We start from the raw sequence: 24,166 nt of genomic DNA, 5'->3' as shown, positions 1-24,166 counted from the left end.
TTAATCTCTCAACACTTCAATCCTTCCCTCACCTCCTCCTGCTACAGCCAGGAAACCCACTGAAGGGGTCCTCCCACAGGTGCAGTTGGACTGCCTGAAAACCCCAAGTCAAAAATATCACACATGCATTTATGCCATAAATGTCTTAACTTACAACATATAAAAGTGCAATGGGTTCATCTTTGTTATCACAAAGGACCAGAGGTCTTCATGTATGATCATCCGACTGGAATTCTGCATTCTTTCTTGCCTAGGTCACACGAGAATGTGTCAACTGTGATTTCTAGCTCTGGTTTCTTTCAAGTACAGTAATAACCAGAGACACTTGTATCCTGAGTAAACATTCCTGGATCAATTGATCTTTCTTTTTTCCTTTCTTTCTTTCTTTTGTTTTGTTTTCTTTTCTTTTTTCTTTTTTACAGCTATCAATTCTCATCTAATCGGACAGAAAATAATTTTTGGCAATTCACCTTTATTGAATCTCTACAAAGTACTCAGCTTAGTTTTCACAGAGCTGAGTCTCTACAGTCTTACATTTCATTTGTTTGTATATCTAAGTAAGATCTCTAATTATAATAACTGATACAGCTGCTCTAAATGGGTTTGGAGACACGCCCTTGACTCCTGGTAGGCTACAACTCAAGCAGGGCCGAATGAGTAGCCTACTAAGGCAAGGCCTCAGCACGCTGCAGGCTCCTGTCAGCACGCGCAGGACACCTTGAATCTGAGAGGCCTGCGGATGGGGAGAAGCATGCTCTCCTTTCTCTGGCTTCCACCCTTTGCATATGCTATTCCCTCTGCCTGGAACACACCTTTCCCTCACAACAAACCTAATCTAACTTCTATTCACCCTTCATGTTGTCACCGGAGAGACTTCCTTAGCCCAGCAAACTCCCAGAAGCCTGTGCCTATCAATTTTGTCTTTTAGAAACTAGCTAACTAATTGCTGGAACAGGAAAAGAAACGTTTGGAGGATGACCTTCCCCTGACCCCAAGCAGGACTACCTCTGAGCAGACAAAAGTACCCCAGAGTTACCTCAGCTTCTTTATGTTAAAATCCCTGCTCTGGGAGGGGCATAAGCTTCATTAGCGTAACATACAATATATGTATGGGCATGTTTTCTGAGTGCGCATGTGCAACTTTAGGTCTGTCTAGTGCGCATGTGCAACTTTAGGTCTGTCCATTACAGGCAAGGATGAGGTCTCCCTTTGCATATTCATTCCAAACCCCAAGAGAAGGGTTACCTGCGTGGGGGAAGCATGGCTTTAGAATGATCCTGTATTCTCTTTATTTACTATAAATAAAGATGACCTTGTAATGCCACTCTACTTATTGTAGTTGGTCTGTTTCTAACCAAGGAGAAGACTCATGCTGGTTTAGTAACCAACTCTCAACTTGGATGTCATTTTCTCCGGGAAGTCTTGGGACTCCCCAGATCTGATCTGCAAGCTCTCCCTTTACCCTGAGCTCCTTTATGCTTGCAACGGCTTTTTTTTTTTTTTTTTTTAAAGATTTCATTTATTTACTTGACAGAGAGAGAGAGGTCACAAGTAGGCAGACAGAGATAGAGAGGGGAAGCAGGCTCCCTGCCGAGCAGAGAGCCTGATGCGGGCCTCGATCCCAGGACCCTGAGATCACCACCTGAGCTGAAGGCAGAGGCCTAACCCACTGAGCCACCCAGGCGCCCACCTTGCAACGGCTTTAAAGTCCCTTATCACACTGGAGGTTTGTGAGAATGGCCTCTGGGTTCCTCACGACCACCCACCCTCTAGCACAGTGTCTCACTCATAACAGGGCAGAGATTCTGAGATATACAACATCACATATATTTATTAAGTGGGTCAAAACAAATGAGATATCTTCTAAACCAAGAGCACCTTGGGCATTTCCTGAAATATCAGTTTTTGATTATGTCCTAATGACATCTTCTATCACTTGCCAATAATAATGGTGGTATCAACTGTATAAGGCTGAATAAACTTGTTTTACAACCAATACCAGCTCCTCAATGGGGAAAAGTAGGTAAGTACACCTAAGGAAATCTTTCCCGTTTCTGAGCAAATATTTCAGTACAAAATCAAATTGAAGATACAGAAGTTGAAGACATGGAGACAATGTCACCCCTGAGCAGTAATCCCCAACTGTACTTCAAAACCACCAGGCTGTCAAGGCAGCCGTCCATGCCTTAGTACACTTCTTTCCTTTAGACAAACCAACCTTACATCTGTGTAGGAAACATAGCACAGGCGCAAGCAAGCAAGGCCTGGGAGCCGTCCTGGGGGTGGCCGTTGCGGGGTGGGATGTGGGGGCGGGATGCGGGGGCAGCGCCTGCGTGCACCGCCAGGCCACGCGGGCGGTGGGGGGCGCCTCTCCAGCCCCCGGAGTCCCGGGATGGATCCACCCGGGTGCAGGCACGGCTGTACACTAACCTCAGCTTCAGAAGAGCCCCCATTTGGCTCCCCCAAGAGGCAACCACACCCCATCCTTTCTGTTTGAGCCTTTCACATGATCAGTGATTCAGCAAGAAGAACTTCCGGTGTTGCCACGGGGTTCACCCCATCAGATTGCCTACTGGGCACCCCAAGCCTCCTGGGGCTACTTGTGGAGGAAAAGCACCCACCTCTGCGAGGAGAAACCACAGAGGGGCTGAACCCAGCCTTAAGGCCCTGGGCAGAGGCCAGTGCCTATGAGCAGTTAGCAGATGTTTGACCACAATGGGATGGCCAGTGGGGTCCACCCCAAAAGACAGTAACTAAGCTTGTAATGCGCTAACTAGGACATGCTCTCCTTTCTGTCTCCTGGCCTGACAAGGTCTCCAAGAGCATCTCCACATGGTCTGCGCCACGGAAGAACAGCAACAAGCCGGGGCTTATTCGGTGGTAGACACCATTGCCATCACCCTCTTCAGGGTTGATTGTTTCTCTCAAAAAGTCCTCAATTTATTCCGTAACAAAACGAAACTGTAGTAAGCTGGGTTTCTTATCACTAAGTAACTGATTTTGGAAATTTCTACCTTATCTTATTCCTCACTTACCTTTGTATTCTAGGGGTAGTTCCCCGTAGGACCCATGATCAGTTTGAGTTTGGTCTGTACTATTTTTTACTTGCTTTCCTACTGACACCAGAACCAGGAGTTTTTATCCCATGGAGCAGGTTTTCAAGACAGGTCTGACTCTTGGGCAACATGCGTTTTAGCTGCGCAGCTCCTCTAATGCACACATTTTTTCTTTTTCAATAAATACAGTGCAGTATTGTAAATGCATTTTCTCTTTATGGTTTTCCTAGTAACACGTTCTTTTGTCTAGCTTACTTTATTGTATGAATACATATGATAATAATTATTAATAATAATAAAATAATCTATAATAATACATATAACAAAACAAATATGTATTAATCAACTGCTTATGTTATCAAGAAGGCTTCTGGTCAACAGTAAGCTATTAGTAGTAAAGGTCTGAGGGAGCCAAAAGTTACACACAGATTTTGGATTGTATAGGGTGTGGGGGGGGCATGCCCCTAAACCCCACATTATTCAAGGGTTAACTGTACTTCCTCCCTCCACCAATCATTAGCCAGCTCTAATGTGCTCAAACAGTTTGGCCAGGGTATAATTTGGGTCATTCTGTCAAAAAAAATCAAGATATTTTTATACACTTGTATTGGTGAAGATGTGGAGAAAAAGGAATGCTCATGCACTGTTGGTGGGAACAGAAAGGGATGTAGCCACTGTAGAAAACAGTATAGAGGTTCCTCAAAACGTTAAAAGAACTACCATATGATCCAGTTATTGCACTACGGGGTCTTTATACAAAGAATATGAAAACAGTAATTTGAAAGGATATGTGCACCCCTATGTTTACTGTAGCATTATTTACAAAAGCCAAATTATGGAAGCAGCGCCAAGTGTCCACCGGTATATGAACAGATAAAGAAGATGTGTATATACATACACATACACACATACAATGGAGTATCAGTCATGAAAAAGAACAAAATCTTGCCATTTGCAACAATACAGATGGATCTAGAAGGTAAAATGCTGACTGAAGTAAGTCAGTCAGAGATAGACAAATACCACATGATGTCACTCATATGTGGAATTTAAGAAATAAAATGAACAAAGGAAAAAAGAGACAAACCAAAAAATGACTCTTCACTGTAGAGAACAAACTGAAAGTTAGCAGAGAGATGGTAGGTAGGGGGATGGGTGAAACAGGTGAAGGGGATTAGATGTACGCTTACCATGATGAGCACTGAGTAAAGAATGGAATTGTTGAATCACTAGATTGTACACCTGAAACTAATGTAACACTATATGTTAACTGGAATTTAAAAAACAAAGATGTTCATTGTATACATCATGCCTTTAAGGGCTGTATTTTTTGGTTGTTTTCCTAATGAAAAATGTCGATGGGGGTTATGATTTAGAGTTTTACAATGCCATTGTTAACAACTTCAAGCATTACATCATTCTGCTATAGACTGTGTAGTTTTGGCCTAGGTCCTCAGAGGGCTACACTGGCTTAATTTGATTCTCTTTCCTAGCTTGCCTAAAGTGACTATACTTATAAGAAATTAAGATGTAAAACTATTTAAAAATCAAATCAAGCAACAATTTGAGTAATTTAGAAATATTTTTAAAAGCCATAAGAAGTGTAATCAATTCAGGGTTCCTGGCTGGCTCAGTAGGAGCATGTGACTCTTGATATCGGGGTCATGAGTTTGAGCCCCATATGTAGTGCAGAGTTTACTTGAAAAATATTAATCAAGTCAACTTGTCAACTTCATGTCTCCTTAGGAAACCATTTTATTTTCCATATTTAATTATTACTGTAGCTAATCCTGTGTTCTCTCCTCTCTTATGTGGCATTACTAAAAATACTCTAATATAGTACTTAATGGTTAAGGAGGCTTTTAAAAATATAACGAACAGATATTTTTTAAAATGGCATTCCCAAATCTACTGATCTTCAATGTCATGCTTTAGCTCCTTGCTTGTAGCCCCTAAAGATTCCACAGAAATGTGATCGCTGAGGAAACGGAATGTTTTCCTTTCTGGGAAATGTTTCCTTTCTGGTTAAGATAATCATTGGGTTTATGTCACATGAGCAAGCTAACCTGAACTCGATGGGTGAGATGAGTAGAAAGACAAGGATGAACAGACATAAGAAGAAGAATTTTGGAAAGCAATCAAATTTGACTTCTGATCCGTAGACTAGTAAGGGAGGATATAGAGCTGGAACCCAAAGTAAATATGGGCGAATCAGGAGCATGGGTTAGGCGGTGATGTAGCAACTTGCCCTGGAATTTACTACATAAGCTTCTCCTAAGAGAAAGCAAAAGGCAGTAAAGATAATACCCTAAGAAAAAGTTATCACTGGGCAGGCATGCTTTGCTAAGACCCAGGGAGAAAGAAGGGCTACAAACACCATCACCAGTAAAGCAATAGGGTTTTTAATAGGATGGCAGCCTCCCAATCACCAGCTTTATAAGAGCACGCACATGCAAGTACCATTGTGATTCCTGATCCGAATCTATTATTTCAATACCACACCCATTGGTCAATAAATATTACTGAGGACTGCTCCTTGTGACCTTTCTTCAGACTGTAAGGGGCTAGTAAGGCGACAGGACAGTCCTCTAACAAATGCAAGCAAGAAGGAAGTGCTGGAAAGGAGCACAGCAAGGTGCTAAGGAATGAGTACTGAGAAGGGGCAGTTCACCTCCACCTGAAAGGAGTATGTCTTCATTTCTTAACAAAAATCAGTTTGCTAATGTTCAAATTTCTACATTTTGAGGAAAATTTAGTTGCGGGCATTTCTTGATTTGCAGATTTGGGGAGCACCTGACCAGGAAGGAGGGACCATACTGTCATTATTTTTTTAAAACTTTTGTGATAAATTTCAAACAAACACAAAAGTAGAGAAATCAAATGATGAACCCACAATTATCAAAGCCAATTTTTCCCCCAAACTTCCTCAGCAGCTTTTGAATATATTGTTTCATGCAAAAAAAACATTTTAGTATGTACCCATAACAAATAAGGACTTAAAAATAACTACACAATCATTATCCCCACTAACAAAATGAGCAATAATTACTTCACTGAATTCTCAGTCCATGTGCAAATTTCCCCAACTGTCTCAAAAGGATCTTTTTATTTTTTGGTATCAGAATCCAAACAAGGTGCATATACTGCATTTACCAAATATAACTTGGATTAAACCAAATTTATCCATTTGGGTGACATCTACCAGAGATCATGCATTCAACACATGGGCTCATTGAACTGGCTGTCACCTCAGCACTTCAATGGGCTGTAGATCTGGACCCAGTACTGTCCCACTCTTAAAGCAATGGAGGGGCCAGCTCTTGGCACATAGGAAGGAAGCAGTGCAAAAACCAGAAGACAGAAATGCTGGAGCTAGTCTGTCATGGACTCGCCATCCCCTGGGCTGTGTTTCCCAAATCAGATGATGGAAGGGCTAGAGACTTACAAGCACCGTACTGCTCATCTTTGCAGGCGAGGGAGCAGGCAAGGGAAGTCGGTGGGGAAGTCAGTGAGACATGCTTCTATCGCAATGAAGTCCAGGACCTCAATGGAGGTGGGACATCCATAACACAGGAAAAGAGGGCACAGCTCTTGCACTAGGCAGCAGGGCCAGCTCAGTCACTGGAATGGTTGACCCACATGATCTCAGGCTATGCTTACCCTAGCACAGGGTCTTCAGGAACAAAAGTGATGAGTAACTGCACTAACCTATTACTTGATTCATATGGTAGGAAATCTCCAAATCTGGTGGCAGAGATTCAAATCTAGCTCCCAGATCTCAGCTGGTTTCCACATGTAGAGCCTCTTCATGAGGCAGAAGCCAGGTGACCTTGGGGTAAGTATCCCAGAGTCACAACTCTTTCTTCCAGGCTTCCCAAAAGGGCTCTTCCACTGTTTACCTGGTAATTGTGCCCCTGGCAAAGGGAGCCCCCTCCTACCCCCCCAACCTCCCCACCCCCCCCTGCCCCCATAGTAAAATCTAAGCCATAATTCTTCCTAATCCTTTCTGACTGAGAGGAGACAGGGCCTCAGCGGGGATTTAGCTTGTGTGGATAGATGGTTAGGACAAGGGCTTGGTTGAATGGCTTGGAGGAATGTGGAAAGAACTAAATAGGTAATGGACTGATTTGGGGAATGAGTACGATTAGATATACCAGAATACACTCAAAGCATGAGAAATCATCTGGCCCATGTGAATGCCTAGTTGTATCCCACGTGAATCTGATTGCAAAAGAGGTTGTTTAATAATTGTGCGAACACTCTGTTCTACTCTGTGAACGCCAATCTTTGTTCCTAGTCATCTTGATGCTTACTCAGTAGGTTCAGGGAGGAAAAAAAAAAGGCCATGGTGGCAGAAATGGATGCCAAGCCTGGGCTAAACCACAGGGTGTCCCTCTCAACCAAGTTAATGATACGGTTCCTTGAAGGAACCAGACAGCTCCTTGTGGAGAGTTGATTACAATGGACCCTTTTCATAATAGAGGGGTATATGATCTGTCCTTAGTGGGAAAGACATTTATTCTAGATCTGGATTTGTTTTCCTTACCTGTCAGACCTCTGCTGGAATAACACTGAAGCCCTGATACACTGTCACGGCACCTCGCAGGACCATGCTTCTACCCAGGGATACCGGAGGGAACGTGGTGATAGGCCAGTGCCCGTGAGGGTCACAAACATTATCCTGTTATGGTCCAGAAGCATGCAATCATAGCCGAATGGAAACAAAGTAACAGAGATGGCTTGGGGACACACCTTGATATTACGATGCCATCTGGGATAGGGTATGCACACTGAACCAGTGTCTGACAAGGTGATGTTCACCCACAGCCAGAATACAAAGGGCAAGCACAGGGGCCACTTCCTCTGATGACTTAATAATACATTTGCAAAATATTTTCTTCCTATTCAGTAACTCTGCCCTGTCATTCTCCCAGGAGAGAAGGACTTCCACGGGAATCCACAGGCCGGGCCCCACTGGATCAGAACCAAGGCTGACCACTTTCGCCTCCCCATGCACTGGGAAAATGAGCACCCAAGCCAGACATGGTTGTCTTTTGTGGTCAGTGCCACTACGGTTTCTCAACTGGACTTATGCAATAACCTCCAAGTCAGTCTCCTTCCTCTGCTTTTCTCCCCTAAACTGTGCTTCCTCTCTAAAGCTTCAATCAGTGCCTATCACTCCCTCACTGGCAATGGCTTCCCCTTTCACTTAGAATAACTCCGAGTCCTACCCAAGACCTGCCATGCCCTTTCTACCCGGCCGCAGCCTGCCCACCGGACTGCAACGCCCTCTTCTCCTGCCCTTGTTTCCTGAACTCCGGTCACCCCGGCCTCTCGCTGAACCTCAGACACGACGAGTACCAGCCTAACTCTGGGCACCTGCTGTGCCTGCCACAGGATCTCTCCTCCCTCAGATCTTCAGCTCCTGCTCATCTTTCAAGCGTCCAGTCCAGTTTCACCTCCTTAGGGATACCGGGTCACCCTCTGCCGTGCCCTTCCTGACACGCTCTACCACGTCACCCACGTCCACTTTCCCCAGAGTGACTGTTACTGCCCAAGAGAAGGTACTGACTGACTGACTGACTGAATTGGATGCAATGCTAGAATGTGAACTGGGCGAGGCTTTATCCTCTGCCCTACACCACATGGTCCAACCAGTGCCTGGCAGGCTCCGGTTGGTGCCCCACACGTTTTTATAGATTGACTGATTTTTGACAGAGGGAGGGAGAGGAAAAAAGATGACGGCAGCTCAAAGCAAGCAGGGCCACTCACAGCTCCACAGATCTGGCCACCTCGGCTGGCAAAGGACACACCAGGCAAGATACTGGGCAGGCGCAGGGGGAGCGTGCGATGGGCACACGATGAGCAAAATCAGCAAGAGCACGTATGGCCTTGCAACCAGAAGCAGGAGAGAGACATTTCCTTTTGTGGCGTCACGTGTATGTGCATAATATTTATTTATCTTCTGTTTCCTTTCCTCCCCCACCTCCTTCCACTTTGACGATAAGGGTGTGCTGCTTAAATGTCCCTTGGGGTATACAGTGGAAAAGGCACTGCAACAGAACTGGAGAAGAAAGAGCTACCACTCACAGCTACCACGAGGGAAGGAGTGAGAGTGTTCTTAATTATACATGGAATAGGTGCATCATGTCAGAATGAGATTAAAGGAAAAAAAAATGAACACCCTCCACCCTGCTTCATTTTCCTCTATGGAACCACCTGCCCTGTTAGAGAGTCACTTGTGAATTCATTATCCCCACACTGGAATGTAAGTGATTTAAGGACTTTGTTCTGTTCCCTGATGTCACCCGGCACATGGTAAGCACTCGGTAGTTACTGAATGTATGAATGAATGAATGAATGAACGAACGAAGAACACGTCCAGAATCTATTTCTATTTCTAATACTACTTGGATATCCTCGAACGAACGAACAAATGAATGAATGAATGAAGAACCAGTCCAGAATCTATTTCTATTTCTAATACTACTTGGATTTCCTCTAAGGGGAATAACTTCCTTTCCACTGTGTCCAGCCTCAGTGACAGGGTGCCATACCTGCCTCCCAATATGAAGGCAAAGGGTCTCTGGAGGCCTCCAGCCCTTCTCCCTGTTCCAGTGCCACCAGGCGGTAGACACCTCACTTAAGCTTCAGGAGTTGATTTCCCTACCCTGTGACTTTGACTCCTGAGTGACACAAGGAATGGCTGGCCCTTCATTCATTCCTATGCCTTCCTATTACGTGTGTCTCTTGGCTTCTTCCACGTGGCTCCTTGGTTCCCAGGAACAACCCTGAAGGCCATCCATTTCCTAGATGGGGTCTCCAGCCATTCTTTCAACTCTGGGGACATCAGACACCCTTCCAATAAATTTCCGTTTTGCTTAAGCTGGTCAGAGTTCATTTCTGTTCCTTCTCAACAGAAGAACATTAAAGCCAAAACAAAACACTATTAAAGAAGCACAGAAATCAGCTGTTTGTATGTATACAGGGTTTTGGAAGAGAAATCACCTCAAGTCCCTCCATCCTAATCAAACCATTTTCATTTTTACATATTCCTGTTAAATCTTTGAACATTTGTGTTCACGTCGTGTATTGTTGCAATTGTGGTATATGTAATAGGTTGAACTACGTCCCCTGCATGGATGCTGAAATCCTAACCCCCAGTACCGTCAAAGTAACTCTATTAGGAAATAAGGTTTTAGTAGATGATCAAGTTAAAAGGAGATTATTAGGGTGGGCCCTAACTCAAGGACAGGGAGAAAGCCACAAGAAGGGGGAAGCAGGGATGAAGGCAATACATCTACTGGCCAAGATGCAAGGTACCTGAGACAACTGCAAGCTAGGATGGGGCCGGCAGAGACTCTGCGACCCTGCGCTCGGAAGGAACCACCCTGACAATGCCTTCCTCTCACTTCCAGCCTTCCTGAGGCACAAATGTCTCCTACGTAAGGTAAGCCACCTGGTTTGCGCTACTGAGTTACAGCAGCCTTAGCGAATTCATACACTACACGTGATTTTATTTTCCATTTTTCTTCTCACTTTAAAATTGTAGCCATCTCTTTTCCTGCTGTTGCAGGGTCTTCCGATCCATATTGTCAACTGTTGTGAGGTAGTGACCCACGCAGGTCCCCAACTCACTAATCTGCTATGACTAAACATTTACTTTCCTTTGACTTTTGTGCCATCACAATGTTGTGAAGAGTATCTTGTGCATACAGCTTTCTTCCTCCTTTTGGATGACTTTCTGAAAACACACCACCAGGGGTGGATGACAGGATCAGAGGGGATGAACATGAGGCCCAGCGCTGAGCGGCTTTGCAGAAGGAAGACAATGACTGCTCACTGCCTCCAAGGGCACGCAAAGGAATGAATTTTGAATTCTGAATTTGAAGAACACTTACTTAAGGTAATGGGAAAGAGAGCTCTGAAGGGAGAAAAGAGGAACAGGCGGAAAGTGAGACTCGGGTTGCACAAAAGCCTATAAACTCATTTAAGGAATTGGGACTTAATTCTAATAGTGGGAAAGAGTTGAACATGAACAGTGACTCTGACTAGAGTGTAAGAAAGCTTGGTCTGAGGAAGTAATAGGGAGGCTGTGAGGGGAAGGGTTAAGGAACCTGATGAGAGAGGTGACCCTGAGATCCAAAGGATGGGATTTAGTGACTCCCTCAGGAGGGGAGCAAGGACTCCTGGATGTCCAGCCTCCTCAGCTGAGGGCCTGACAAAGGCAGGAGATATTCACAAACTTCTTTGAGCCCCACCTGCAAGTCCCACCGTAAATCCTCCCAGTATACATGACACGAGTTAGAAACTATCACAACACAACTGGGGGTAATAGCATTTCCTCACCATTCACCAATGCTCTGAATTTTCCCCACGAAGTGTGACCCTCCTGGGACACGGTGACCTTCTTGTCACCATGATGATGGTCACTAGCCATCATCCTCTTCTACCTGTCCTCAGAAATGCCTCCCCTGACCAGGGAGTCCACACCTCCTTGTTCGTTCCCTCCCTTGACCCATCCTGTTCCCTCTCCTCCTGTCCCTGGAATTTCAGTCCTTCAAGGGACACCCTCCACCTTCATCAAGGCTGTTGAAACCTCACCCCTTCTTACAGATTCAGTTGCCTCCCTCAAGTGCATGCCACCGTACCCACACAGCAAGGTGGTGGCATGGCTGAGGGAGCATGGCATGCCTCAGCCATGCTCCCTAATGCCCAGCTCTTACTCTTGTGCTCACCGCACGGTATTCACTTCTAGAAGTACGACAGGAAATCCTGCCGTTGGAGCTATAATCATTAGAGTTTGCTGCACTTCTTTAAAGAGTCAATACAGTTCAGTGGTTAAAAATGAACCACTTGGTATGACAAGTTCTATTTGTAGATCCAAATCCCATTTCTGCCCCCGTCCTGGGTGAGTGATTTAGGGCAATCTATCTCTGTATACCTGGGCTTTTTCATCTGTAAAAACGAGGATAATAATACCAACACCATAATACCAATAATACCAACATGGCAGGTAGTTACGAAGATCAAATGAGCTAATACATCGCAACACATTCAATAAACGTTAACTCGTTACTCTTGTCCAGGGCACAACAGGCCACGCCACTCATTATCTGACCAGCTGACTGGCACCAACATGAATATCAGTGTAAGGGAAGATTCTCCTTTTAAAGAATGTAAACATCAGGGGTGCCTGGGTGGCTCAATCGGTTAAGCCTCTGCCTTTGGCTCAGGTCATGATCTCGGGGTCCTGGGATCAAGCCCCGTGTCGGGCTCCCTGCTCAGCGGGGAGCCTGCTTCTCCCTCTCCCTTGCTCCTCCTCTCCCCCTTGCTTGTAATCTCTCTCTCTCACATAAATAAAAATCTTTTTAAAAATTAAAAAATAAAACAATTCCATTTTTTTTTTTTTTTTAAAAAAAGGACGTAAACATCATTCCAAAAACGTGGTATTAATTCAAATAAGTGAGTGTTTACCAGGTAAGTACTGTGATAGCATAGTAGCTACTGTATTAGACAAAGTTTTCTCTGGTGTTCAAAAAGGCATCAGTGAGTCTCAAACACCCAGAAAGAGCCTCAAAAAGGTTCAGACAAATGCGCCGACTCCATTCTTAGCTCTCTACCTACAGGAACTTGGGTACACAGACACGAGGGGAGCAACTTCTCAAACGGGGTTGTGATGACACAGAGTACCCACCCCAGAGGGCTGACGAGTCCCCGAGGCCTGCGCGTGCAGCCCCTGAGATGAGCCCTCCTCATTCCCAGGGGAAAAACGCCCTGGCCCAGAGGCAGTGGAGAGGGGCCCAATCAAATGGGTTTCACAGGAAACAGTCCGACTAAGGACTCTACACCAGCTTCTGGAAAAGGGAGCCCCCGAACAGGGTGGGCCTGGGAGACTCACCATTGGAAGCTCGCATCTGCCGCCGGCGTCCCACGCGGTCCAGCCCAATGGGGGTGCTCTGGGAGAAGGTGAAGGGCCGGAAACGGGCCGAAACCGCCTTGTAGGGCAGCACCCGGTGGGCTGGCACGGGAGGCCTGGCTGCTGGCTACAAAAGGAAAGCAAAACGCTGTGAGGGGATGCCAGGAAGTGGCACCTCCCGCAGAGCCCTTCACAGGCACAGCTCTGAGCAGCTTGGCCCTGTCACCTCCAAACCACTCACACACGAGAGACGCTGTCTCCAAATCGTGGCAAGGGCTTCAGGCTGCACCCAGGCCCGGCTGCAATGACTTCTTCCAAGATTTTAAACCACCAGTGTCGACTCAAGGGCTCTTACCTCCCGGCAACACATTTCATGTCACTTGTCAGCAATATACCAGGAGTAACACTCAGTAAAAGCAAAGCAAAGCGTCAAGAAGAGGAGAAGCAGATTTAGGAAGTGGTGGCTTTCTCACAGGGGCGGAGCGGAAGGGTAAGAAGACGTTTTCCAGCAGCAGCCTCCCGGGGAAGCAGCCGTTCCTGGATGACGGACTTGGACCGGCATTCCCGCCTGGCACATCCACGTGCAGGCACTACGTAAGTATTTATGGGAGACAAATACTCCTTACCTCAACTATCCTGACAACTGAGCCGTGTTAAAAAGAAGAGTTGGATTCCACTTTCCACAAACTTACTCAGATCTCCTCTGTGCCCTGTTGATGTTCCCGCACGAACCATCTCTACAGATCGAAGGCCGCGCCGGCGTGTGCTTTCCTTACTTTTTCTTTGTATTTTCCCACCTATTTCCCTAAATGAGCCTTCGCGTGTACAAAGTGACCTTATCACATTCCTTCTTAACACTCTGGAGGGAAATAACTTCTAAGTGCTTTCGATTTTCCCCATACTGTGTTTCAAGTTAAAACAGATTACAGTCTGCTTTGTGGTTCAGAATAATTTCCTAGTGTACTGCACATGTTAATACCACAGAAAGTTCCTGGGATTCTTCCACTTCATTTTTTTTACCTTCAGAATGCAATTCAATTTAACTCAATTTAACAAGAGGAATTTGAGTGCTTGCTATAAACAAGGCATTAGGCTGGGCTTTACAGGGAGAATGTAAACATAAAATCCAATAGTAACATAGATTACCCCCCTCCCTTTTAAGAGAATTTTAGGAGTTATTGATGATACCAGGTAGCAAGCTCAAAAACTGGAACTTGGTGCTCACTCGTACTGTTCTGGGAACCCCTGACCATGGCTGGGTCTCACCAAATAACATACACTCCTCCTGAACAGGGCCTTTATGTAAATGTTTTGTAGCCTCAAAGTGCTCTTTGGGTAACTGATAAATACTTGTTGAAATACTAAGGGGAAAATAATAAGGATTTTTAGTCTATTGATAAAGTAGTTGTAAAGCAGCAACTTGAATGTAAAGAGTTAAAAAAAAATGGTAGGAAAGTGATTTCCTTAGCTCCTAAAAAACCACTTTCTTATTTTCTTCTTATCTTTACTTTTTAACATTGGAGGACACTTTCTCATTCAAGAACTTCTTTCAAGAAGCTCACTGACGATGCACTGTTACCTTCTCCTTATTAAGATCTCAGGTGATTTAGAACAAACAGCACACTAGTTTAACATATTGTTTGAGACTCCAGGAAAGACAGAAGATTAGTAAAAGGCATCCGCATGTCAGATGGTAAGTTAATTCATGAGTGTTTTCAGAGTTAGGAAGAAAGTCTGGGAGTTTGTTGTCCTTGAAGCAGAGAGAAGAAAGAAAAGCAGCAGTCTGTTTAGTTCACAGAGGAGAACAAAGGCCAGGAAGCTGGAGGGCTCTGTTAGCTTTGGTAGAAGCAGCCAGGTCTTACTTGGGTTAGAAGACTCTCGATTTCCTCTGTCGGGCTGTTCCCATAGAAGCTGACACCGCCTATCACAGAGATGGGGCGTCTTCTCCAGCTTCCTTTGGGGCAGCCCACAGCAGCGCTCTGGTCTGCAGTGTCGCTCTGGTCTGTAGTGTCCGTGGAGGCCATGTTGGGCAGGTGGTCTCCCTCCACAGTGTCTTCTTTCTGGGGGTCTACAGCAACTGAGTCTTCAGGAATGGACAGACTCCGGTTGGCCAGCTGTCCATAGTCGGAGAGAGGTCGAGGCCTTGCTCTTCTCCCAGAACCCCATTTCCTCCTGGTGATCCTCTGAGACTCGGTCCTTTCTTCATCCCGGGATGAGTCTCGCCTCCAGGATTCCTCTGTCACAACCTTTTCAAATGCGAACAAGTTAGGTGAGCACCCAGATCCAGGAAGGTATTGAAAGGAACAAGCCATACGCAAGCCCTCCCATCGTCTTCAGCCCTGCCTTATGGCCTTCTTGATTTACTTGTTTTTAAAAAGTTATTTCTGTTACAGGAAGGCATAACTGAAATGTGCATTAAAATAAGCAATTCATCTTTAACTGGAAGCTGAATTAAAACCATAATTTAAATAGTGATGTGTGGTGAGCAAGGATGAGCTATGATAAAAGATATTAAGAAAGCCAGTACCATTGTGAGTTGTTAGAAAGTACTTTAACTATGGTTTCACCCAAATTAAAATATAAAATATACATAACAATAGCACAGGGAAATACAGGACTCTAGAAGGGGAAATGAATATGTAATGCTTTACAAAGCCGCTCTAAGGTATTTTCTTGCAATAATCTTTAAAAACAGAAGGTGCTTTAACAAGATGAAGTTTGGGCTGTTAGGGCCAGACTCTCAAGGAGTTAGGTCTGGTGAGAAGAGCACTGAACAAGGATTCAGAGAACTAGATCAGGCTACTAACTAGCTATGACCCGGGACAAGTTAACAACTAACCATTCAGGACTAGACAATCCCACAGCTGGGTAGTCTGTGGTCCTAAACACTTTTCAAATTGTTCAAATACTTTTTTCGGAGGTGACCTAATGCACCAGCAAAAAACCATGAGGTTGGAAATGAACAGTCTGCTGTGTAAGTCAGCCTGGGCCACAAGCTAGCTTCGTAACCTTAGGCCAGTTACTTAAGGTCTGCGGATTTGGTTCTGCAGCTATTCACTGGGGAATAATGGGTCCTTGTGTGGATGAAATGCTATACCAATGATAAGTGAAATAGCCCTTATCAGCCACAGTTAATTATTGCTCTTAAAAAGCCGTGTGTGGAATAACCATGCCCAGGTTCAGCCCTGCCTGCAGATAACCTCTATGTCAGCACACCCCTCAAAGTCTGCGTTCAGAGGAGGGCTGCTGCCTAGTTCCACAGGAGGTTTCTCCCACCCTTGGTTATTATTTTTTTTAATACCTTTTTTTTAAAAAAAAGGTTCCATTTATTTATTTATTTATTTGGGAGAAAGAGAGAGCAAGGACAAGCAGGGGGAGAGGCAGAGAAAAAGAAAAAGGGATAAACAGACTCTCCGCTGAGCAGGGAGCTCAGTGCCAGGATCATGATCTGAGCTGAAGGCAGATGTTTAACATACTGAGCCACCCAGGTGCCCCCCTGGTTATTATTCAAAAAATAAAATAAAAACTAAAACCACTCCAGGGCCTGGGGAAAAGAACAAGAACAAGGAGAGTTGTACTTGAGGGCAGGACAGGCAGAGCAGGCCACCCAGGCCTGGAGGCTGGCAGCAGAACTGCCCCAGGCAGCCCAGCCCTGCCCCCAGGACTGGTCCAACAGGTCATGCTGCTTGCTAGTCAGTGGCAACCAAGAGCTCAAACACAGTTCCTGTAATTTCCAATCCCATGGCCTCAGTGGTCCCTAAGATTATACACAGCTGACTTCTGAGAAACACAGGGGTTCAAACTGCCGACCCCAGGTGCAGTCAAAAAAACTGCTTGTTACCTTTTAGCTTCCCCCAAACTTAAGTACTAATAGTCTCCTGTTGGATGGAAGTCTTTTTTTTTTTTTTTTTTTTTTTTTTTTTTTTTAAAGATTTTATTTATTTATTTGTGAGAGAGAGAGAGAGAGTGAGAGCAAGCACAGGCAGATAGAGTGGAAGGCAGAGTCAGAGGGAGAAGCAGGCTCCCTGCGGAGCAAGGAGCCCGATGTGGGACTCGATCCCAGGACGCTGGGATCATGACCTGAGCCGAAGGCAGCTGCTTAACCAACTGAGCCACCCAGGCGTCCCTGTTGGATGGAAGTCTTACAGATAATAGTCAATGAACAGGTGTTTGGTATGCTATACATAGTATATACTGTGTTTTTATAATAATGCAAGCTAAAGAAAAAAATGTTATCAAGAAAATCACATGGAAGAGAAAAGACATTTAGCATATTGAACAGTATTTATTAAAAAAAAAAACAAAACCATGTGGAAGTGGACCCACACCGTTCAAACCTGTGTTGTTCAAGGACCCACTGTACTATGAAAAATCAATGATGAGCAAAGAAAGCAGAAAGGAATTTATAGACACTCCACTGCACTGCCATCATTTTTCAAATTAGGAAAACGAAAACCCAGGCAAGTAAGGTGACTGGCCCAGGGCCAAACAGCCCACACACAGAATGACATGGAAATGGGGGTCTTGAAATATCTGTTCCCGCTGTACCAAGTCACCTCTGCTCAAAAGCTAGTAAGTTCTAGCAGTCACCACTTACCTTGGTGTTGCTTCTGACTGCAAAGAACTTCATATTAAAATCAAGTCACCACCGAGGGGTCTAGAATATACCACTGTGCCATCGAAACTCTTCTGAGCTCAAGGTATTCAAGAATAAACTTCCCCCCCAACCCTGAACTCCCTTATCTGCCTGAAAGCAGAGCCTCCCCAAAGAACTCTGTTGTCATAAATCCACTATCTTGAGATAGGATTTTTTCCTCTCTTCCAACCGGGGAAGATGTGGCTCTTATCAGCTGAGAAGAGAATCCCTGGCCTCAGTGGCTGGTGGCCACAAAGCTATCAGACCTCCCATTCATCTTTCCTAAATCACTGGGTTTCCCCTAAGTGCCCTTCTCCACCTCCCTTTCCCCAAGTAAGAAAGTATAAATGCCCCCAATTCTAACCACTTCCTGGAGTCACTTTTTCCTGTCAACTCCCACTTATCCACATGAATGAAAACCTGTCTTTTCTCATCTGTCTTTTGTCAGTTCAATTCCACACCCTCCCCCCAACTTAGTAAGCCTAAGAAGATAGAAAAAAGGGGTTTTCCCTCTGATACCATCACCGGGAAAATATGAGAAATCATGAAAAAGTTAATATTCTTTGCATTAGGGACGCCTGGGTGGCTCAGTTGGTTAAGCAGCTGCCTTCGGCTCAGGTCATGATCCCAGGGTCCTGGGATCGAGTCCCACATCGGGCTCCTTGCTCGGCAGGGAGCCTGCTTCTCCCTCTGCCTCTGCCTGCCTCTCTGTCTGCCTGTGCTCGCTCGCTCTCTCTCCCTCTGTCTCTGACAAATAAATAAAATCTTTAAAAAAAAAAAATATTCTTTGCATTACATATGAAAAACAGGATATTATGGAGAGTTTAACTACATTATAACTCAGTGGCACAATTTAAGCACACAAGAATAAGCCATTTATGTTATCACCCTGTGATAAAAAGGTTCAGAGACAAGGTGTCAGAAAAACAGAAGCAAGACAAAATTACAGGCAAGGAGTAGTCTAACTGGTAACAAATCTACGAGGTTTTTTTTGTTGTTCTTTGGGGTTTTGTTATGGTTTTTTATTTTTTTTTTTTGCACTTACGTAACAGGCAGCATGCCTCCCTGAAGGCTTGCTGATGCAGATAGGAAAATAAGGAAATGGGTGTCAGGAGACACACGAGGCGGACTTAGCTGTTCAGGTAGGAAATCCTTCTGAGACCAAAACATACTCCAGGAAGTGAGGAGGCTGGATAAAGGCAGGTATGCTCAGAGCAGGAAATGAGAGGGCCGGAGACGTGCACAGGATTTCTTTAACACGCCTCCAGGGCCAACTCCTGTTCCCACCAGGGGGTACTCAGAAGAACCGACTGTCCTCCTCCTCCGAGAACTATTTACACAGTCCCACTGAACCTACAAAAGGAGAAAACAGCCTTTCCAAGTGGTACTGAATATTTTAGGAAGAGCAAAAATTAATTAACAGAATAATATATACAATCCAAAGGTCCGCTTTACTCCCAGCAAAAGAGGGAGGGAGAGACAGTGATTTACATTCCTTGTAAAACAAATCTGAGCTTTGATGCGTATTCTAAAACTGAATCTTCTTTTGGCAAAGTCTGTGTACTTAGGGAATACAAGGGGGTTCGTTCCAGGGAACAGAGTTTGACTGGGATTATACCTGCAACTGCAAACCCCCGCCAATGCCCTGCCCCCACGCTCCACAAGTTCTAACCTACCCCAGACTCCGCTGCCACGGGCAGTGGTGGCCCACAGACACACTGAAGGAACAAGCAGTTGACCACATCCATGCTCCCCGAGCTTCCTTCTTGCCTTTACAACAAGACAGTGAGGGCATAAGTGGCCATGCCGGAGGAGCTGTGTCTTCGGATGCTCCTCCTCACAACCCGGCAGCCTGGCCTTCAGGTCAGTCCTGCTCTAAGCTTGACTGGCCAATTCTCACCCAAGTCGTCAACAAACTCTACGGGCGGGGCGCAGCTGCCCTTTAACTCTTGCTTCTCTGTATCGTTTTAAAGTACTTTCCCTCATCAGGAGTCCTGAATTTCTTTCCTTTTTTTTTTTTTTTTTTTTAAAGAATTTATTTGTATATTTGACAGAGAGAAAAAGAGAGAGAAAGCATTAGGAGGGATGGTGCAGAAGGAGAGAGAGAAGCAGGGTCCCCGCTGAGCAGGGAGCCTGATGCCGGGCTGGATCCCAGGACCCTGGCATCATGACCTGAGCCAAAGACAGACGCTTAACCCACTGAGTCACCTAGGCACCCCAGGAGTTCTGAATTTCTTCTTCAAGATGCCTTTCTTTCCTTAAAGAAGTAAAAAGCCAAGCTAGATCTTCCCTCCAAGGAGACACTTCAAAACGCGTTTCTTTCAAAACCACAGCAAGAGTTGTTATTCACTGAGGGAAAAAGACTTACACACAAAGCCCTCATGTCACATATTCAGAAGCTTCCTCAAAGGGAAGTTTCATGGATCAAATAACAAGAGTGTGGGTTGAATCATGCCCCCCAGAAGGTATGCTGAAACCCCAACCCCCAGGACCTGTGAATATGATCTTATTTGGAAATACAGTCTTTGTAGATGAGATTGAGCTCGGATGAAGTCAGGCAGGATTTGGGGAACCCTAATCCAACGGCCAGTACCCTTAGAAATAGAGGGAAATTTAGACACAAAGATGAAAGTAAAGACAGTCCTATGAGGACAGAGGCAGAGAGCGGAGTGGTACCATCTATAAGCCAAGAAATCCCGGGCAGAGGCCAGAATGGATCCGCAGACTTCTGGCCTATACAATAATGAGGGTACGTCCTCTTGTTTTGAGCCCCCTAGTTGGTGGCAATTTGTTCCAGTAGCCCTAGGAAACTCATACAGCAACGTAATTCAGAAGGAAATACTACAAGCAGGGAAAATTTAAGATGCTTTGGGAAGATGGAAAAAAAATCAACCAGAGCAGAGCTTTTCCAGTGTGTGAGCCAAAGGTATTCTCAAGATGTGCACTAACCCAGTAAGCAAGCCTCCCACATTGCCTCAGCACCCTGAGCACTGTAGGGAATTCAGGGGCAGTCCCAGAACCGGAGGTGATACAAGAACGCATCTCGACAGCTCACATGGCAGAAGGCCAGCCATATGCTAGCAATGACCACCGTGGCTTCTGAATGTCCCTGTGTGCAGAACCACAGCAGGTTCAAGGCCACCTTACCTAACCCTCACCACCGCCATAGGTAACGATTCATGACATTTTATCACTAATGACACTGGGGCAAGGACTCCCTCCAGTGCACAGAGCCGAGGTAGAGAGGCCATTTACAACGCAGTGTCTGACTTCAAAAATCACTGTCCTTTCCACCATGCAGCTCTGCATCCTCAGCGCACACTTTCACAGAAGCAAGACAGTACTTGGTAGGTCTTCTGCCTTTAGCTGCAGCCCCGGTTGGAAGGGGGTGGAGGTGTGGGGAGGGAAAGGACAGGAAGAGAGGCTCTGAAGGTACTCCTGCAAGCTGGGGAGAGACCCCTTCCCCAAATCACTGCTTTAAATGCATAAAATAAAAATTAAAGAAAATCTTATAAAATTTATAAACATTAAGTAAAATTTTAAATGCATAAAAGATATAAAATTATAAAGTAATCAGATTATCCTGAAATATAATTATCAAAATATTAAAAGAATTAAAATAATAATAAATGTAAAACACATAATAAGAAGGCTAGCAATCAGTCTAAAAACGTCCATACTTTGGAAGTACTGATGAAGAGATTTCAAGAGATCAACGAAAAGTGTTGTATGATGTGAAAAAGATTTTGGTATCTATGGGTGACAAAATCACAGGTGTTGATAGAGTACTCTTACTGCCTACACTCCTAAACTGAAGGAAATGCTATATTTTACCTACAAGGTAGTGAAAATAAAGCCCCACCCATCAATTTCTGTTGACAAAACCACTGAATGAACCGAGGTTCAAAACTCCCAGGTCGCCTAATTTCATAAGCCTAATTATGGTACCAGCTCGGTACTCTGACTCCTGAAAACTGAAATTTTAGGACTTACACACTGTAAAATTTAAGAAGTGGCATCTCACTATTTAGAGCTATACGTCACTAATTTCCCTTAAATGAAAATTAATGTGTCATAAGACTATGTATGCACATGCCTTTTTTCCCTTTTCTTTTAGTGCAGATTTGTTACCTGGATTATCGAGTGCTTGGAATGAGATGAGTTGTAAACATATGTCTGAGGATTTTAAGTGAGGGAGGGAACTCATAAGATCCCAGATCAACTACTACATTTTGAGAAGCTGAAAGTGAGAACAAGAAAATCTTCACATATTTAGAAAGATGAAAGCTTGAGTGCTAGTAACATTTTTTCTTTGTTACTTTAACACCAGAGAGATAGTCTTAGTTTCTTAGAAATCTTAAATTGTCCTCAACTTGCATTTATAATCTACCTAAAATCATATTTTCAGGTAAGTAAAGAAGGCATTATTATACCCATTTTAGAGATGAGAACCCAATCACAGAGAAGGCACCAGACTTAACGAAATAGGGTGCATGAAAGAGATCAGGCACTTAACTAAATGTCACCTTTGCAAGGCCAGCATGAGACATGATGTAGATGTACATAAGAAAAATGCAATATGGTTTATTGCAAAAACCCTGAGCAACAACTTCCACAAATACTAGACCTTGTAAGGCTGCCCCACAAAAAGCCTCGGTGTGTTTATCCCTTTCACATCTCTCCACCTCCGGTTTATGCTTCCCCTTTGATGAATTCTCTGGGCTGTTTGTGGCTCTTCACTCATCACTGTATGCACACATACATTTCCCCCAGACTCTTCCTCTCTACTGCTTCCTCCCCCCTCCAGCAGCACAGCTCACCTTCACCCCTCCTCTAGGCTCCATTCCCTTCTCTCTCCTCATAGAGCAGAACTTCTCCCTTCAACTGATCACACACGGAAAGCTAACACAGTTTTGTTGAACTTACTGAATCATGTTTGGTTTCTTATCTTTAATTTTTAGAACAAGTGGGTGGAATAATCTTTCTTTCTCCAAAGCTGCCTTTTCTTTTATAGATCTTGATGGTGTGTGTGTGCATGTGTGCGCGTACACACACCCGTGTGCATATGGACACTGTACTAGCATAAGGGGGTGCCCACCAGAAATGGACTGCCTATCACCCGGATGTGCTAATTCTCCCTCCTCCTAACATTCCAGGTGTTCACACATCTTTTCCTACCACACTTAGGCTAGTTAAGGAATAAACAGCAAGGTGGGGCACTTCTGAAATTGCCCAAGCAAGGAGAGGAGAGAGGTAGCTTTTGACTTGGTCTGAGATAAGTAAATGGCCAGACACCCATCACTGAACTATGGACCACTGTAAAAATCATGCATGTTTAGCCTGGCTCCATTCCACCTTTCAAGGTTTCTTCTACTTCAAACTAGTTCCTATGAAGGGATAGGCACCATCATAAACGTGTTGTTCCCCCTTCACTGAGTCCCAACTTGGACAGGCCCTGGGCAAGAAACGGAAGAGAAAGTAGAAACCCATTCATTTACTGAGTTTTTCCATCCATGGCTTAAAGGCAGAAGTATATATTAATGCTGGGTGACATTCTTACCAATATGCTGCATCTTATAAGATGCAAGGTTTCAAGCTGGAAGAACCTTAGGGGCTGTTGGAATTCTGACAGCAAATGAAATGGGAGTGACTAACCACAACCTGTTCTGATTCTTACCAAATGAGATCACACACACACTGGGAATTTTGATGTAACTCTTAAAATTAAAGAAAGAGAGAAGGAAAGGAACTATTATAATCTGGAATGCTGTGGTCTTGTCTTTTGCATTCAGGGAATAGGCCATTTGTTAAAAATAAAAAATATGACACAGCATTAGAAATATTTTTAAAAATATATTAATGCTTCCAAGGCCCTGGAAGTAAAAGAGGAGTACAGTGGACTTTAATTGCCCTTGCATGTATAAAACTGATGATTAAAATATCCTTAAAACACCGTAAATCTACAACCTGTTTTATAGACAGAATAGGAAATTTATTAAAAATGCAAATATCTGAGGTTCATGGAGAACACAATATTCTTAGCCTAGTTCTGTAAGCATAAAAAGGCACTTAAATATTAAATATCATCAAAGACTTAGAATAATATACTGAAGAAAGTAGTATAGCTGAGCTCATCCTCACTTTATTTAAAAGAAAGAAATGAAGTCTGTCCGACTGTGATGGACCCCATTCTGGACCCTCTGACCACATCCCAAGTCCCCAAATCCCATCACCCTTCCGTGGTGGGAGGGTGCTTACCACTAACCCTGAGCAAACACAGGACCGGTGATTAGTTTGCTTCCCCCGGCCTTTGTAATAGTCACTTAAGGGAATCCCATTTTTTGGACTTATCCAAAAACCCAGACCATCCTACCATCTCCAAAATCAACAACACAATGCTGGGTTAGACATCTAAGCAGAGGAAATAATAGAACTGTAGGCTGCAATTTATGCCTAGACTCATTAAGAATAAAGACACATTTTTGGGGTGCCTGGGTGGCTCAGTGGGTTAGAGCCTCTGCCTTCGGCTCAGGTCATGATCCCGGGGTCCTGGGA

At 44.5% G+C, this 24,166-nt stretch overlaps 1 protein-coding gene across 7 annotated transcripts in view; it reads right to left on the bottom strand.

Annotated features, from left to right (window-relative positions):
* The window catches only part of SPATA13 (spermatogenesis associated 13), a 341,308-nt gene that overhangs the window by 42,219 nt on the left and 274,923 nt on the right, over window positions 1-24,166 (bottom strand). For 4 of the 7 annotated variants that reach the window (XR_009347123.1, XM_059144760.1, XM_059144759.1 and 1 more), the window contains 2 exons: window positions 14,838-15,221; window positions 12,958-13,102 (listed from right to left, as the gene is read on the bottom strand). Coding sequence is in view for 5 of the 7 variants with exons in the window: in XM_059144760.1 (XP_059000743.1) it covers window positions 12,958-13,102; window positions 14,838-15,221 (529 nt within the window). In the remaining 2 variants the exon portion in view is untranslated. Of the gene's footprint in view, window positions 1-2,218; window positions 2,324-12,957; window positions 13,103-13,330; window positions 13,421-14,837; window positions 15,222-19,287; window positions 19,635-24,166 lie in introns of those variants that run through there. The other 3 variants (XM_059144762.1, XM_059144763.1, XM_059144765.1) reach the window with 3 other exon arrangements.

The sequence above is a fragment of the Mustela lutreola genome, chromosome 13 (genome assembly GCF_030435805.1).
Source record: "Mustela lutreola isolate mMusLut2 chromosome 13, mMusLut2.pri, whole genome shotgun sequence".
NCBI lineage: Eukaryota > Metazoa > Chordata > Mammalia > Carnivora > Mustelidae > Mustela > Mustela lutreola.
This window is presented reverse-complemented; position numbering and strand designations above follow the sequence as displayed.